We start from the raw sequence: 15915 nt of genomic DNA, 5'->3' as shown, positions 1-15915 counted from the left end.
GAGCTCCTGTGCCCATTCTTATAAAGGCTCTCAGCTGGGGACTTTGGTTTGCAGGATTGCTTAGATCTTGTGTTTGTGGCTGAAATCAGTGAGAGAACACAAAGAATGCATACGTGCTATAGAGCACTCCGAAAAGTGACACCCAAAGTAATTCGGAACATACATTTCAGCTACTAAGTTTCCTTGCCTATAGAATGGTAATAATACCATATCAGCTTATGGGCCTCTGGAGAAAGAAGTTAATTCAGATTTATGAAGCCATTGGATGCAGCAATAGTAAATACTACAGGGAAGCAGAACAGTCTCCCTGTTTGCAGAATGGAGTTCAGGTATGTGCAGTAAATACCTGATGGGTTTGTATACAGCATGAGGGAAAAAGGAAGAAAAATAAGGGAAACTATCAACTAGCTACTTTTTTTTTTTTTCTTTCTCTCTCTGAGCACCCTGTTCTTCCTACACACAGAACAAAGAAGGGACTTGGTGGAGAAAACAATCTGTTATTGTGTAACCAAGGACAACCATGACACCTAGGCACAAGGAGTCCACAAGGAGGAAACTAACTCCGGCATTTCTGAACCCAAAGTGCACTTGCGAGACCATTTCCAGCTGTGTTTTCTCCTATTGCAGCACCCCCTGAATGTGGGAGTTCAGCACCGTCCAGGCTCTGACAGGGTCAAGCCCTCACGGAAGGCTCAGAACTCTGTGATGGGCAAGACTGCTTTCCAATGCTTTCTTTTGTAGTTGTTGCTTCGCTATTATTCATCTCCGTACTGGGGTGATGCTACCTCGACTACAGTATTAGCCCCCCTTCTTCCCCTCTCCTGGGGAAGAAGCCCTCGCAGTTTTAATTCCTTCTGCTTTGTATCTTCTTTTCTTTATTACCATTTATATTTTAATTGCTTTTTCCTAACCGGGTACCTGCCCCCAAGGCTCGACGGCCTCCTTCTTTCGGGTGCTCCGGTGGGTGACCTCTCCCCGGCCCCGCTGCTTTGCCTCGGGACACCTCGGAGGGGCCGATGCTGCAAGAGGAAGGGTCCCTCCGGAGTCCCGCCCCGAGGCTCCGGGGATGGCCACCCCTCGGCCGTGTGCCGGCTGGAGGCTCCTCCGGTTCGGCTCCGAAGAGCGGCAGCCACCGCCGGGGGCCGCTGTTGGCCGCGGAGAGCGCGAGTGGGGCTGGAGCAGCAGCAGCAGCAGCAGCAGCGCTCCTCCCGGCTCGGAGCCGTCCTCCCGGCGGCAGCGGCCCCGGGGGAGCCTGGCGGGGAGGGGTGTGTGAGGAAGATGAAGGCTGCAGCCGGCTCCTTCCGCCGAGCTCCTGGGGGGGACCCTTCCCGCTTTGGTACCCACCGCCGTGGGGCTGCGCTGGTGTGCGCGGCCGCGCAGGGACGGGTGGCTTTGGCCGTGTGCGTGTTGTGTCGGGTTTGGATGTTCCTTTGTTGTCTCAGGTTAAAAAATAAACCCCACCAACCCAAATCAGAAAGCAAACGGTTATGTTGGTCGCAATGAAATTTGGGTGAAAGCTTCGCTGTCATTTCAGCCGGCCCTAGGTACATCTGGCTCGGTGAGTTTTACCTGCACAGGCTCCTAAGGGGGCAAAGAAGAAGAGGCTGAGACCCTGCAGGTATCCCTCTGAAGCTGGGACAAGCTGTTCCAGGTGTCACACTGTGCTGAGGGTTTGGTCCTGCCGTCTGAGTCCATTCCTGATGCAGTGACAGGTTGCTTTGTAGCCCGATGATGTCTGTACTGTTTTTATCTTCTTTTTCCTTTCTATTTTTTTTCCTCTCAGAGTCAGAAAACGTCTTTCATCATCACTTTGTGGGGAAAAGTTTGATCCTTTCCTTCCAGCCCTTGCCCTCCTAGAGAAAAATACTTTCTTGTTCCCTTGTATTTCAGGGACTGAAGTGGAGACTGCCTGCGCTTCAAGGTGTAGTATTTGCAGGGCAGGGAGGAAGACTAGATCCCCTCTCCCTACTCACTCTTACTATCTGAATAAAATAGGTTAAAGCAGTAATAGCCGTGTCTGGCTTTAGTACATCCAGACTCCCAAATATCCTTTAACAAAATTAACAGCAGAGCAGGTTCTTCAGTGATATTATGCTATTTCTTCCTGTCTTGTTTGGGAGCCCTTAGAGACAGCTATCTCCCTCTGCAAGGCACCACACAAGCCAAACAAAAAATGATCCAAATCCAAATTGATCTGTGATTGTAAGAGCAGAGACAGTGGATGACATGGAAATGTGGGAAACCACAAAGAAACCCTGAGACGATTTTGGTCAGCAGGATGCACAGCAGTACCAGCACAGTGACAGCCTGGCCTCTGCCGAGATTCTGTTAGCATTGCAGAATACAAGAGTTTGAAAGAAAGGCTTCAAAAGGAACTCATGAAACATAAAGCTTAGACTTAACGCTGTCAGCCACAGGATCCGCAGGATCAAGGACTCCAGCTGCAGCTGGAAGGCAGGCTGGATACGCAAAGCGCAATCCAAGCAAGAACAGCTTTAAGAGGGACTGATAATGAAGGAGCTGAAAAAATGCTTGGGATGGTAAATCAGCATCTAAACCACCAGGTCAGAGAATCACACAGTTCTTTAGGTTGGAAGGACCTCTGGAGGACATCTGTTTCAACTCCCAGCGACTTCGGGGTGGGAGGGAAGGAGGGGGAGCAGAGGCAGGGGGACGTCCTCCCAAGCTCAAAGCAGGCACTGCTTAAGTTGCTCGGGGCGTCTGTAATACAAAATACATGTTTTGTTGGAGGGATACATCAAGCGGTGAGAGGCGTACAGCCAGTGCGTAGTGGAAGGCATACAAGCAGTAGTAAAAAGGGTTTGAAGATTATGTCTGGCTTGTTCTAGGACTTCTGAAACATCTTTTCAAGCTGACTTACAGAACCCAGAGTGTCGGTGGGTTTCTAGAAAGTACAAAATTCACTTCAGATCGTGATTAATGGTCACAATGTTTCTATATAATCCAGATAAGGAACCATTTCCAAAAGTGATTGTTTGTCTCTTCTGGAAGTCAAAAGACTTTAAATGTGAATGTATTTATGCATTTTTGCAGATACCTTGTCTGATCCATATAGAATAAGCATTCGGTGCTCCTTTGCCATCTCTCTGACCTTTCACTTGTTTAGTCATACTTGATAAGAAGACATTTGTTTAATGTTCACATCAGTGAATGACATGAAGTGCAGGGAAGCAGCAAATGGCATCTTTTACCCCTGACATTCTTAGCAAGAATACTAATTCAGGAATTACCACAGTAGGATGTAGAGGGTCAATTACATGGGTTGAAAAAGCTTTGCTGAGCTTATATTCCCATTTAGCTTTCCTTTACTGAATATGATTGCTTTGCGTAGTTTGTTCCTGTTCCATGCTTTCAAGTGGTTCGATTCTGTAGCAATTGGTATTGTTGGACTCCATCATAGTGTAGGGCTTTCAGATTTGTTTGCTTGGATTTTTTGTTATACATAATCATTAAACAGAAGCTATAAAGCAGGCTAGGGTGACTCATTTCCCTGAGAGACAGTACATGCATGTTCTCATCACCACATGACAGAATAAAAAAATCAGGCTAACAAAGGCAAAAATGCAGAGGCAGGAGACCTACCTAACACTGGTTCCCTCTGTCAGACAGGAAACATATCCAGAACCCAAAGCAATTACATTTGACTAGAATCCTCAAAAATGAAACAAAACCAATTCAAGCTGAAACAGATTGAAAACCCAAAGAACAAAACGCAACATCCCACACCGGGCACCCCATTGCCTATGTATAACAATTAAGGAAAGGTTTCAGAACCCTGAAGTCGGGAGCTTTTCTGCTGGGTGTAGCATGATCAGCAGCCCCCTTTATTGTTAAACTGCTTCATGGGATTCATTAAGAGATCAGCTTTTCAGTTGTTCATAATTTTGTCAAAATATTTGAGCTAAAATTTCCTCGGCTGGAAGTGGAATATTTATAAAATGTTCCAGGTAAAAATAGTTTCACTATTTTCAGGACTGAAACTGTAAGAAAAGATTATGTTTTCTGATGTTCTTTTTGAGAAGTTTGGTACTGTGTTTTGGGGAGGATGCTGAAACTCTGGCAGAGGAGCAGCCTCTTCCAAAGGAGTGGTGTCTGCCACCTGACATTTCATTCATACTTGGCAAGCTTGCCAAGAGAAGATGGAGCCAGAGTCTGCTCACAGTGGCCCTGAGAAAGCACAAGAGGCAACAATCATGGCTTGCAAGGGAGATTCCTGCTGAGCATTAGGGAAAACCTTTCCCCAGGGCATGTTTCAGCCCTGCTGTAATCGCCCCAGAGGCTGTGGAACCTCCATCCTTGGAGGTGCTCAGAGGAGACCTGGGCAAGGCTCTGAGCAACCTGAACTAGCTTGGAGTGCTGAGTGCATCCTCCCTGCTCCTGGGGCTTTGGCAGTGTGAGCTGGGTCCAGGTCAGAGACAGTGCTGCTGAGGGCTGCCCCTTCCCTCTGGTGACTCTGGGGAGAGTTTCCAGAAAGCTCTGCTGGAGCTCCAGCCAGGGCTGGCCCCTGCCCCAGGAGCTGCTTTTAAGCTGGTGCTCTTGCCCTTGCAACCTACCCAAGCAGTCTTGCCTGTGCCTGACCATGCACTCTGTCGATCCAGACTGATGGATCAACTGCCTGACTTGACCCGAGACCTGTTTTGTCAGGATGGACTTGTCTAGCGATCACTGGACTGTGGGTCACCCTGGGTACTGCCTCCAGAGATGATCCTGATGCTGACTTGACTTCTTAGTTTGACTTTGGACCTGCCTCGTCACCACAGGCTTGTCTGGAGATCTGGATTCTCTGATGAACCCGGCTGTCGTCACTGTACTTGCCTTGCTCATGTTGCTTGCGTGCTTACCCTTGCTGTGAAAGCCTCTCCCTCTGCCTGCCTTCTTACCATTCCTGGCTCTTAGCTGCTGTTCTTTTGGGGGGCATCCAGCCCTCACTGCACCCAGCAACCTGCTGTGAGCAGGGGGTGCAGGTAGAGACCTCCAGAGGTCCCTTCCAACCCAAATCTTCGTATGAATTTATGACAGTGCTGTAGCCAAGATAAAAGGAAAGGAAAAAAAAGAGTTTCTCTGGGCAGGGAAGAAAACATAGCAGTGAAGGCATTGTACTGATGCTTAGGTACATGGCAGGTTAGATCTGGGGAAGGGAAAAAGGACCAGAGGAAGAGGGACAAGGAAAGGGATCTAGGAAAGAGGAAGGCAGGAAAGAGGAAAGCAGAGGAAGAGGTGGAAATGGGCATCAGTGCAGCTACTGTAGTATCACTTCGCTACCCCATAAATCACAGAACAAAAGGGTAACATCAGACCCTAGCAGAAGATGCGCACACAGCTCTCTTTCCTCTCTAGCTGTACTATGTCACAAATGATTCACATTCACATGGTAGTCTTGAGTTTTCAAAATAGAAATACCTCCTGCCCTGCAAGCCCTCCTCCACCTCCCTCACTGCATCTCTCAGACACTATTAAATGTCCTTCATCTGCAGATATATTTCAAGGCTGGTTGGCTGGCTGCAAGTCTCAGAAAGGGGATGGAGCTTGCATACCCAGGGCATATGTCTCCCAGGGCAGCCTGTGGCACAGCAATCTCTGTGCAGAGAGGTTTATCATCTTCTATAGGTCTTTTTGAAGACCTGCTTCTACAGTCGCCTGTAGAAGCGTCTTCAAGGGAGACTGGAAAGATGGATTTAAAACGCTGTGTCCCTTAAACTGTATTTTGTAGCACAAAACTGTGATGCATTGCAATACATAGCACAGCAGTTATGAGGTAGGGCACTGAAATAAGAATCATTGCTAATTTAGAAGTCTAAGAACCAGGACTTCACCCTGAACTGCATTTCATGTCATTTTCCCTGCCCTTTCCTTTAACAGGGGTAGCCTGAGTCCTTGCTAGAAGCCACAGAGAAGCTGTTTTACAATGCAAGTGTAAAGGCGACTGCCCTGTTCACTAGCAGGAGTGAATAACAGGTTTCTGGCACTGCCTGTGTACAGCTGGATCTCTCTTCTGGGAAGATTTATGGGGCTTTCACATGGAGCGAGGGCTGAAGAAGCATGTACAAACAGTGCAAGCAAATACATTGCGCCGCAGCCTCATTCTGTGACATCATTTCTTTTTAACAGCGAAAATCACTCAGACCTGAAATCAATTACCCTGTGTCCGAGCAACAAGAAAGTGCAAAGCCCTAATGTCAGTGTGAGCTTCACAGATGACAACAGTATTGGTATCCTCTCTTTTTTTCTGAGGTCATTATGGATGTTGGGTGTATTTTTAAGTATGCTAGTGTTTCCCAAGCCATTTTGCTTTAGGAAAATGTATAGCCATTGTGCTGCATGTGTGTGTACGGCTGCACAAGCACATTTGACATACCTCCTAAAGGTTGCTTTGCTAAGGCTTGTGACTTACTGTACAATTAGGAACCTGTTTTCTGCAAGAGCACTAAACACTCAACTGTCCTCCTTGACCCCAGCAAGGGTTACTAAATGTTTCATCTCTTCTGGAAAATTAAGACACTTACTTAGGTGCTCCAAGCTGGACTTAAGACTCAAAATGAAGCATACTTGGTTTGTTTCAAGTCCTTGTCCCCTTGTTTCCTGTACCAAAAGAGTGAGGTGAGACCATGTCACCAAGACATCTCTGTTTATTCAAAACAGCCCTTCATCCTTCAGTTTTGTATCATCAGCTTCACCCGCATACAGTCTGCCGTGCTCCCTCAAACAGTTTGCTAAGCTACCTGAGCTGTAATCAATGAAAGGGTGACTCTGCAATGGTGTGACCTTTCCGTGCTTATATTTCTGAGTCCTCAATAGGGCCATTCAAAAATACTGCAGTAGGAAGTGATGGCAAAGATTCATTGGGATGGATGAAGTTTTCAGTTGGGAACTGCTTTACTTTTGAGACAGCATGGTCTTGGGGTGGCTTATGCTCCACAACCTGATTCTTAAGCACCATTGTTTCTGAGTCCCAGGCTTGGCCCCGCCGCAGTTTCTTAAAGGTGTTACGGAAACCCTCAGTACTGAAGTAGTAGATCAAGGGGTCCAGTGTGCAATTCATGCTGGCCAACAGCATTGTTGTAATTAACACTTGGCGGACAGAGGCCTGTGTTTCTTTCTCAACCTTAATCACCCGGGCCTTCATCATCCCATAGATTGCCAGGGTAGTGTTGTAAGGCACAAAGCAGATGATGAAGATGACCAGATTGACCAACAGGAGTCGGACCGTCTTCTGCTGTCTCAGGGTCTTTGTCTGGCTGTTCCGGTAGAGCTCTTGAAAGATCCGAATCGAGCAGTATGTCACAGAGCTGAGAGGCAAGAGAAACCCCAAGATTTCAGCCAGGACAACTAGGGGGAAGAGGTTGTTCTGCCACATGTTGTCACTAAAGCTTTCAAAGCACAGATAAATGGTCTTGTTCTGTACCTCACAGTGGTTTTGCTTGTGGACTATAGCTGTGGGGATGGAGCCTGTGAAGATCACAACCCAGACAATCAGGCAAAGGAGCTTGGCCACCTTGGGGCGCCGCAGGTGCCGCCAACGAAGTGGGTGAACAATGGCAGCATAGCGATCCAGATTGATGCACATGAGGAAGAGGCAGCTACCATACATGTTGATCTGGAAGACAGAGCCAGAGACCTGGCACAGAGTGTTACCAAAGGGCCAGTGGTGGTTAAAATAGTAGTAGAGTCGCAGTGGCAGAGGGAGTGTGAAGGTGAGGTCGCTCATGGCCAAGTTGAACATGTAGATCATGACTACGGACTTCAGGCGCAGGTAGCGGATGAATATCCATAGGGCCGTCACATTCAGCGTCAAACCTGTCATGAATATCAGGATGTAGCCAGGCAGGAGCAGGTGGTGGTTGAAAGTGTAATCCTTGCATGTCTGAGATGCATTGGAAGCTGACATGCCAAGCGGGGATCAGAGGAGGGTGATGCTGAGGTGGCTGAGCCTGCTGGTGGGCTAAGGAGGCACAAAGAAAAGCTCTGAGAGAAGTCATTCCCCTCTAAGAAGCCACAGGCCGATCATTCCCCTTATCTGCAGCTGGGAGGTAGATGGGCACATCTCTCTTTCATCCAGTCTGCTTTGGATTACTGCTCTGTGGTCATCTAGCAGGGATGGTAATGTAGTCACCTAGAGTCAGCTTCTACCTCAAATTCAGCAATTCTTTCCAGTGCTTATGGGGATTCTGATGCGGTGGAGGGTCATTGCCAGTTGTCAGCACAGCTCCTGGTCAGAGTGGAAGACCAAGACAGAAGATTTTAAGTTACAGGAGGAAGTCTCTTGAAATGTTAAAATCACGGTGGCTTCTGCAGCAAGAGCTCACAAAGAAACCAGAACACTAAGAAAAACAGACAATAGAGAAGTAAGTAATTATATGGCAGAAGAAGCCAGAGCACAGAGAAGGTAATTGTTATACAGAATCAGTTATTCCTCAGCCTCAGGAAATGCACTTTGCTTTCTTTGATCACTGCTGAGGGCACGTGTATACAAGAAAGGGATGGCACAAGAGCGTATGAGGAATAGTCAACACAGGTCCAGAAAGAGAAAGAGAAAGAAAAAGAAGAGAGCAGGCATTTTGAGGGGAAAACACTGACTGGAAGGAAATGAAAGTAAGAACTCTTTTATATCAGAGAAACAGGACTTTGCACATCTGTACATCCGTGGCAGATAAAAAGACTTGACTTAGACTTGACTCCATCCTAGCTCCTTTTCCTAGGTTAAACAACCCACACAAAACTGAGTCCCAGCTAGTTGGAGCTCCTTACATCGTTTATATTCCTATAGCTCCTTGCTTGCATGGGACCAGTGGTGCTTATTTGGATTGCATGTCCTCAGCACGTTTTCTGACTTACAGCATGGTAAAGCATATTGCGGTCCATGTCCCACAAACACAGCGCAACCAGGTAAGGGAACACACAGTAAGGAAGGATAGGCTGTGGGATTCAGTGGTCTGGAGGCTGGAGAACTTGCCCCATGAGGAGATGCTGAGGGAACTGAGCTGGAGAAGGGAAAGCTCCAGGCTGTATGATGTATATCCTATACTGGGCTTGCCTGGCAAGGTTTTGGAGACATGGTTGGCTTCTGTGAGAAGCTGCTGGAAGCTTCCCCTGTGTCTGATAGAGCCAGTGCCTGCTGGATCCAAGAAAGGCCTGCTGCTGACCAAGGCTGAGCCCATCAGTGATGCTGGTATCTCCTCTGGGATAACCTATTTAAGAAGGGGACAAGTTGCTGCATGGCAGCAGTTGCAGCCAGAGCAGAGGAGTGGGAATGTGTGAGAGCAACAGCTCCGCAGTCACCCAGGTCAGTGAAGGAGGAGGGCAGGAGCTGCTCCAGGCACTGGAGCAGAGATTCCCCTGAAGCCCATGGTGCAGACCATAGTGAGGCAGGTTGTACCCTTGCAGCCCATCGACGTCCATGCTGGAGCAGATATCCCCCTGCAACCCATGGAGGTCCATAGTAGAGCAAAGGGATGCCCAAAGGAGTCTGTGACCTGTGGGAAGCCTGTGCTGAAGCAGCTCCTGGCAGGACCTGTGGTCCCATGGGGAGAGGAGCCCACACTGGAGCGGGTTTGGTGGCAGGAGTTGTGACCCCACAGGGAACCCACGCTGGAGCAGCCTGTTCCTGAAGGATGCACCCAATGGAAGAGACCCACACTGGAGCAGTTCATGAAGAACTGCAGCCTGTGGGAAAGACTCATGTAGGAGAAGTTAGTGGAGAACTGTCTCCTGTGCGAGGGACCCCACGCTGGAGCAGAGGAAGAGTGTGAGGAGTCCTCCCCTGAGGAGGGAGGAGCAACAGAGACAACCTGTGATGAACTGACCACAACCCTTATTCCACAGCCCCCTGTGCTGCTGGGGGGCAGGAGGCAGAGAAAATCGGGAGTAAAGTTGAGCCCAGGAAGAAGGGAGTAGGGGGGAAGATGTTTTAAGATTTGGTTTTACTTCTTATTATCCTATTGTGATTTGATTGCTAATAAATTAAACTCATTTCCCCCAGTTGTGTCAGTTTTGCCTTTGACAGTATTTGCTGAGCAATATCCCTGTACTTATTCTGTGAATCTTTTGCTCTATTTTTCTCCCCTGTCCTTTTCAGGAGGGAAGTGACAGAGCAGCCAAGGTTAACCCACCACAGTACTGAAAGAGGACAGAGTTAGCTGCTCACAGTAAGGCTTTGCAGGGGAACAAGAGGAATGGACATAAACTGAAGTAACAGTGATTCAGACTGGATATAGGACAGTTTTCATTGTGGGTACAATCAGGCATCGCGACAGATTTCATAGAGAGGGTGTGGAGTCTCCATCCTTGGAAGTTTTCAAGACCAGACTCTGTAAAGTCCGGAGTAACCTCGTCCGATCTCATAGCTGCCCCTAGAGACTAGAGACTAGTCTTAATTAGGCTAGAGACTGTCTTAATTATTCTATGATCCTAAACCCAGACATCTGCTCTCAAAGCTGTCACAGTGGAGTAGGGGTTGGTAAGTATGACGCAGTTTCCCCACAGCTGTTTGCAGGGGTTAGATAGGGGCTCCCTCACAGAGCCCCCATAGATTGTGATTCACTTCAAAAGGAAAGTAGAATTTCCTGTCTAGAGGAAATCTTTACATAAGGTTGATATTACTGGAAGAGGAAGCTAGTCGGCAACTTGTCAGCCATGACAAGCACGTCAGAACTTCTGGATGGCATTGTGGGGCAATGTACAGATCTAGAGGGAGGACCTATTAAAGACATAAGTGTGGGCTAACCTCATAGGTAGGAAAAGATTCATCCTGGCAACAATATGTTAAATGATAAAAATGGAAGTCTAATATGAGAGAGCAGAGAGCTATCAAATTGCCCATCGTTTTGTGTTGCTGGGCAGGTCCACCACCATGACAGGATCCTTAGAGGAACTTCTATTGGTTTGTCAAGCTATATCTGGGTGGATTTCACCCTTCTTGGTGGATGAAAACTTTGTGTGAAGACTTGCTTAAGTTTAAAGTGTAAAATAACCCAGCAAAGACAAGGCAAATGTGCAAGAATGTTGGTTTCAAGTGAAATTATTAAATGTCTTAACAAATCTCAAGGATTTTGACTGAGATAAAGTGAGGGAGACTGAGTCTTCGAGAGAGATCGTAACCTGCTCTAACTTGTGTGCCCAGACCAGCCGGGTGTCAGGTGGAGGTGACTTGTCTCAACAGACAAGCTCTTCAAGAGGAGGTATTCAATAAAGAACTTGAGAGGGAACTTTTCTTTCATAATTTTAAGTGAAAAGAAAAGTCAGTGTAAGATTTACCATCTACAACATCCAGTGCCAAGGAGTTCCAAAGCTTAATTGCATCTCAGGTGAAGAACCACTTTTGTGTACTATTATTTGAATCACCACCTGCTAGATTCAGTTCCTCGTTTTAGTGCTGGAACAGACTGTGGTAAAGATGTCCCTTCACCTTATCACGGATGGTTTTATATGTGTCTGCCATGTTCCCTTCAATAACTTCTTTTTGTTTTGTTTTGGGTTTTGGTTTGGTTTCTTGAGGTTAAAGGGTCCTTGTCTTCACAGTTGTTCCTCACAGAGGAGCCGTTCTGTTCTTTTGAGCATCCTTGTTGCCCTTCTCAGCACCTTTCCACTTCTGCTACTGCCTTTGTGAGCCCTGTGGTGGAGTGCTCAAAGGATACACAGTGTTGATGAGTTGAATTGAGTAGGCGTAGATCTCACTTGCAAAGGGCAATGGTCAGTTCAGATTGTCTTTTCTCATCCCTGACTAGATGATGGTATTTTAAGGCCACTCACTCACACTGCTCTTAACCTCTGCAGTTCTTCGTAGCCAAGCCTCATCTTTTCTAACCTGAATAATCTTATTTCTCCAATATATTTGTTATTTTATTATTATTCATCCTGGTGAATAAGTTAAACAGTGCAAGCCCCAGCACTGGTGTCTTACAACTCCACTGTGAAAACCAAGCATCTGCCTTCATTCTCTGTCCTATCTTGTAGGCACTTTTTATCCAGGTAGGCACCTTTTACTTCAGTTTCTTTAAGCACCATTGGTGGAAAGCCCTTTTGGAAATTCACATGGGCAACTCTTCATGTGCTTGTTGGCTCCCTCAAAGAAGGACTGTGAAACACAGCATGTCTTTATAAAAGCTATAATGACTCTTCCCCAGTAATTAGATGTGACTGCATGGCAATTGATTTTTCTCCTTTATTATAGCTTATAATTTGTTCAGCACAGACATCAAGCTCCCTGGTCTGAAATCCCTCAAGAGCCTTTTCTCAAAGTGTGTCTGCAAGTGAGCCTTTAAAAGCAGTTTTAGGCAAATGTTTTTACACCACAGTTAGCGAGGTCATCCACCCTTCAGCTGCTTTCTGACCTCTGGGGTAGGAGCTATGGGGTTTCAGACACTGCTTAGCTCATCGTGCTGCTCCACGGCCATCCCTACCACCATCCGATCAGAGAACACCCTTTGATTAAAGGAGTTAAGAGACAGTTTTGGCTGTGGAAATCTCTCAGGCTTTCCTGCCATGAACACCAGCACAAGAAATCTGTTCAGTGTTTTGCCCACCATCACCTTTTCTCTGTTTTCTGAGTGGTCTTTCCTTACATATGAGCCCAAGCAGCAGTGTTCTAAACTGGCAGCAAAGATCACTGAGAGCAGAAAATAGACTGGGGTTTTCAAAGGGATTTTTTTTGTTGGTGGGTGGATTTAAGCACCGAAGTAAGAATCCTCTATGGTGGTGTTACTGACGCTAAGCTGAGAGTCTCACATTTGACATAATGGATGCCATAGTCAAGAACTTAGAGACCTGAAATGAGATGTGTACATATGCGGTCTTTGGAAAGATGAAGCTGTGGGAACAAAGCATTTCTCCGCACAGCTCTGCAGGTACTGTTTCGACTGCCCCTTTACCCCTAAAAGGTAACTTCTTTAAGCTGAAAGAGAGGTGAGATTGAGAGGAGATCTTAGGCAGAAGCCCTTCCCTGTGACGGTGCTGAGGCGCTGGCACAGGGTGCCCAGAGAAGCTGTGGCTGCCCCATCCCTGGCAGTGCTCAAGGCCAGGCTGGACACAGGGGCTTGGAGCAACCTGGTCTAGTGGAAGGTGTCCCTGCCTGTGGCAGGGGGTTGCAACTGGATGAGCTTTAAGGTCCTTTTCAACCCAAACCAGACTGTGAATCTGTGATTCCTTCACTGAAAAGGAAAGCTAAGTGTAAAGCAGGTTGGTATCAGGGAGCTGCAACTGGTTGGATTATCCTTGTTGGTTAATGTGTGAGAGACACAGGCCATGTTCTTTGTGTCTGTCTCTAAAAGAACCTCAAGTACTCATTGCTCTACATGAAAGCTGCTGAGGGGACTCGAGTCAAAAACTGTGTAAGGAGGCAATGGTACCACAATCCTCCTCTTCATGATGAGATGCTGACTTGAGATCCTGAGGGAACTTTCTGTTTGGTGACTGACCTTATGTGGCCCAGAAGTTGGAGGAAGCATCTTTTTGCCTCTTAATGAAGACCAATGTAAGCCCCTGAAGGCCATTTGCTAAGACCATGGTCTTTTTGCCAGCAGGGACAGAAAAGAGCAATTCAAACTTACAGATCCTATCTAGGCAGATGTTTGTTTCTGGTTTTAGGTAGAAAATGAATTTGCTGCCAATATTCTTGCCCTGGGAGAGGGGACAGGGGGAATGACATAGACACGACACGTACTTGTGCACCTGTGTGCACACAGACACACATACACCTCTGAGCAACTGCTGCAGGGGAGGAGAAGCTGCAGAAACAAGAAGGAAGGAAAAACACCACTGCGGGAGGAAGAGGTGCTGGTATAGGTGTGAGATGGGGGCAATGTCGGCTGCTGCTGCTGTGTGATGGAAGAGGAGAATGTGATGCTGGAAGGTGGTCGGACAACCCCAAAACCATAGCTGAAAAGAATGGACTGTCCTCCCCTCCCACATCTCTCCTCTTGTGGCCACCCCACTTGAGCAACAGCCATGTCAGGGGGATGGAACTAGATGATCTTAAGGTCCTTTCCAACCCTAACTATTCTGTGATTCGATTCTATGTGCCTCCTCATGGTGCTCGGGAGCTGCCCAGGCCCCTGGCTGGTGTGGGGTGCTGGACTGGGACAAGCCAGAGATCGGGCCCAAGGTGAGCATCTCTCTCCAGAGGCAGCAAAAGAGGTGGTAGGCCTGGAGACCCCACAGGGCATGCAAAACCCATGGGGATTTGGGTGAGCACACACTCACCCACCCCTACTGTACTTGCATACAGGAGCCAGAACAGGCAGCGTGCCCTGAGGTGATGTGTGCATGCCATCTCATTGTATGGGCCTGGGCTTCTTTTCTCCTGATACTATCTCGCCGATAGGCACTGCACCGAAAGCACAGCATGGTGGGACAGAGGGTTACATACAGGGCTGAGAAACGAGGCGGAAAAAGACAGCAAGAAAAAGCTTGCTGAGCATGCCACAAGGTCACTGTTTCTGAGAGTGACTTGTGTTTTAAACCCTGGACCTCTCTGGGCCTGCCCTGGGGATGCAGACAGAGAATGTGGCACTGGGGTGCAGAGCAGAGCAGCTGAAAGCACAAACTGCACGATCTTGCTTAGTAAATCTGAAATCAAAAGGAAATAACAAAAGTGCACCGAACCTCAAAACCACCCAACTTTGCTTTAGAAATTGAAGGTACAACTTATCATAAATGCGGATGCTTTTTATCTGCTGTGAGTGATATTTAAGCCCCACTTTTCACCTTTTTTTTCTAACCAAGATGTTAGATTATTGTGATGATTTATTGTGATGATTAGAACTGTGAAGATGTTCAAGACTTTGGATGTCTGTTTTTTAATGAGAGATAGATGACATCAAAGCTGAGACGTCCATATTTAACTCATGAGGTCTGGTCACACTTCTACTGCCTATTCCCTAGAGGTGTCATCCCCCTTCATCTCCTGAGGGCCCCATGGAACAGGACTTCCATAGTGGGCACTTTGACAAGTAAGCTCTGCAGTCTGCCCATGCTTTTAGTATCACAGGATCATAAAACCAGGATCCTCTGAGTAAATACTGCGACTTCCCTTGCACTTCTAGGTTCACTAGGCAACTGAAAGAGGTGTAGAGGGTTCCCCAAGGGCCCCATTGTCAGGTCCGGCAACACATGTGCAGCTTCTTATGGGGACCAGTGCCCGGTGCCCCCACACCACCCAGCTCTCCAGGTGTATCCATCTCACTTACCTCTGTTGCTGGTGGAGAGCCAAAGGTGCACGCAGGCTTGCTCGATAGCGACTGCTGTTGCTGCAGAGCTGTTGATCCAGGCACCAGAACTGAAAGCAGCTGGAATCAAAACAGGAGCAGGCAGGCTCCTTGCCTACTTGTTCATCCCAATCACAGCCATCTTCTACCTCACCATATCTAGTTCTACATCTGTCATGCTGCAGCTCATCTCCACTCCTTTCTCACTTCCTGATGCACTTCTGGCTGCCCACAGAGAATGAACCTTGCTACCCAAAGCTGATTAAGATAAAACCCATCCTATGAAAACAAACGTAATCATGAAAGAAGCAATACCCGGACGTCCTTGCAACTGAGGAGACCTGCCCAGGGTCATAGTGCCAAATACTTGCTTGCCTTTGCTCCCATGCTAACTCAGCCGCCCCCAGGACTGACAAGGGAAAACTAAAACATCCCCCTCACCAGAACAGTGCTAAACAGGAGGTAGAAGTGAAAGACAGGAAGTGAGAGCAAAGCTGATTTAACTATCAGGCAGTGCAAAGGCTCAGGGTCCTGTCAGTCCCATGGGCTTGGGTGCTTTGGGCCTGAGCTCCTGCCAGCAGTGCACAGCTGGCTTGCGGCAGGGACCTCAATAGAACTGAGCTCTGAAGAGGTGTCAGTGCCTGTGGCAGGCAAAGGCACGTTTGCCACAAATATCAGTCCCTGTAGTTTAAAGCTA

At 47.6% G+C, this 15915-nt stretch overlaps 1 protein-coding gene across 2 annotated transcripts; it reads right to left on the bottom strand.

Moving 5' to 3' along the window:
- Positions 1-477: 477 nt before the first annotated feature.
- Positions 478-15701, bottom strand: LPAR5 (lysophosphatidic acid receptor 5). Of its 2 annotated transcripts, XR_010612111.1 has the most exons (3): positions 15201-15701; positions 6525-8227; positions 619-2721 (listed from the first exon to the last, which is right to left on the bottom strand). XR_010612111.1 is itself a non-coding variant. In XM_065676273.1 (2 exons), exon 2 carries the CDS (start codon positions 7904-7906, stop codon positions 6794-6796), a length of 1113 nt encoding a protein of 370 aa, XP_065532345.1. In that variant the 5' UTR covers positions 7907-8227; positions 15201-15701; the 3' UTR covers positions 478-6793. The 2 variants fall into 2 exon arrangements, 1 of the variants encoding a protein (XP_065532345.1); XM_065676273.1 differs by having other exon boundaries at positions 478-8227.
- Between the last annotated feature and the right edge of the window lie 214 nt (positions 15702-15915).

The sequence above is a fragment of the Lathamus discolor genome, chromosome 4, assembly GCF_037157495.1.
Source record: "Lathamus discolor isolate bLatDis1 chromosome 4, bLatDis1.hap1, whole genome shotgun sequence".
Taxonomy (NCBI): domain Eukaryota; kingdom Metazoa; phylum Chordata; class Aves; order Psittaciformes; family Psittacidae; genus Lathamus; species Lathamus discolor.
The sequence above is the reverse complement of the archived record's forward strand: the minus strand, read 5'-3'. Positions and strand labels throughout refer to the sequence as shown.

What these genes read in the sequence shown, in the direction of transcription:
- LPAR5 (XM_065676273.1), bottom strand. Translation starts at nt 7,906, where the DNA reads ATGTCAGCTTCCAATGCATCTCAGACATGCAAGGATTACACTTTCAAC.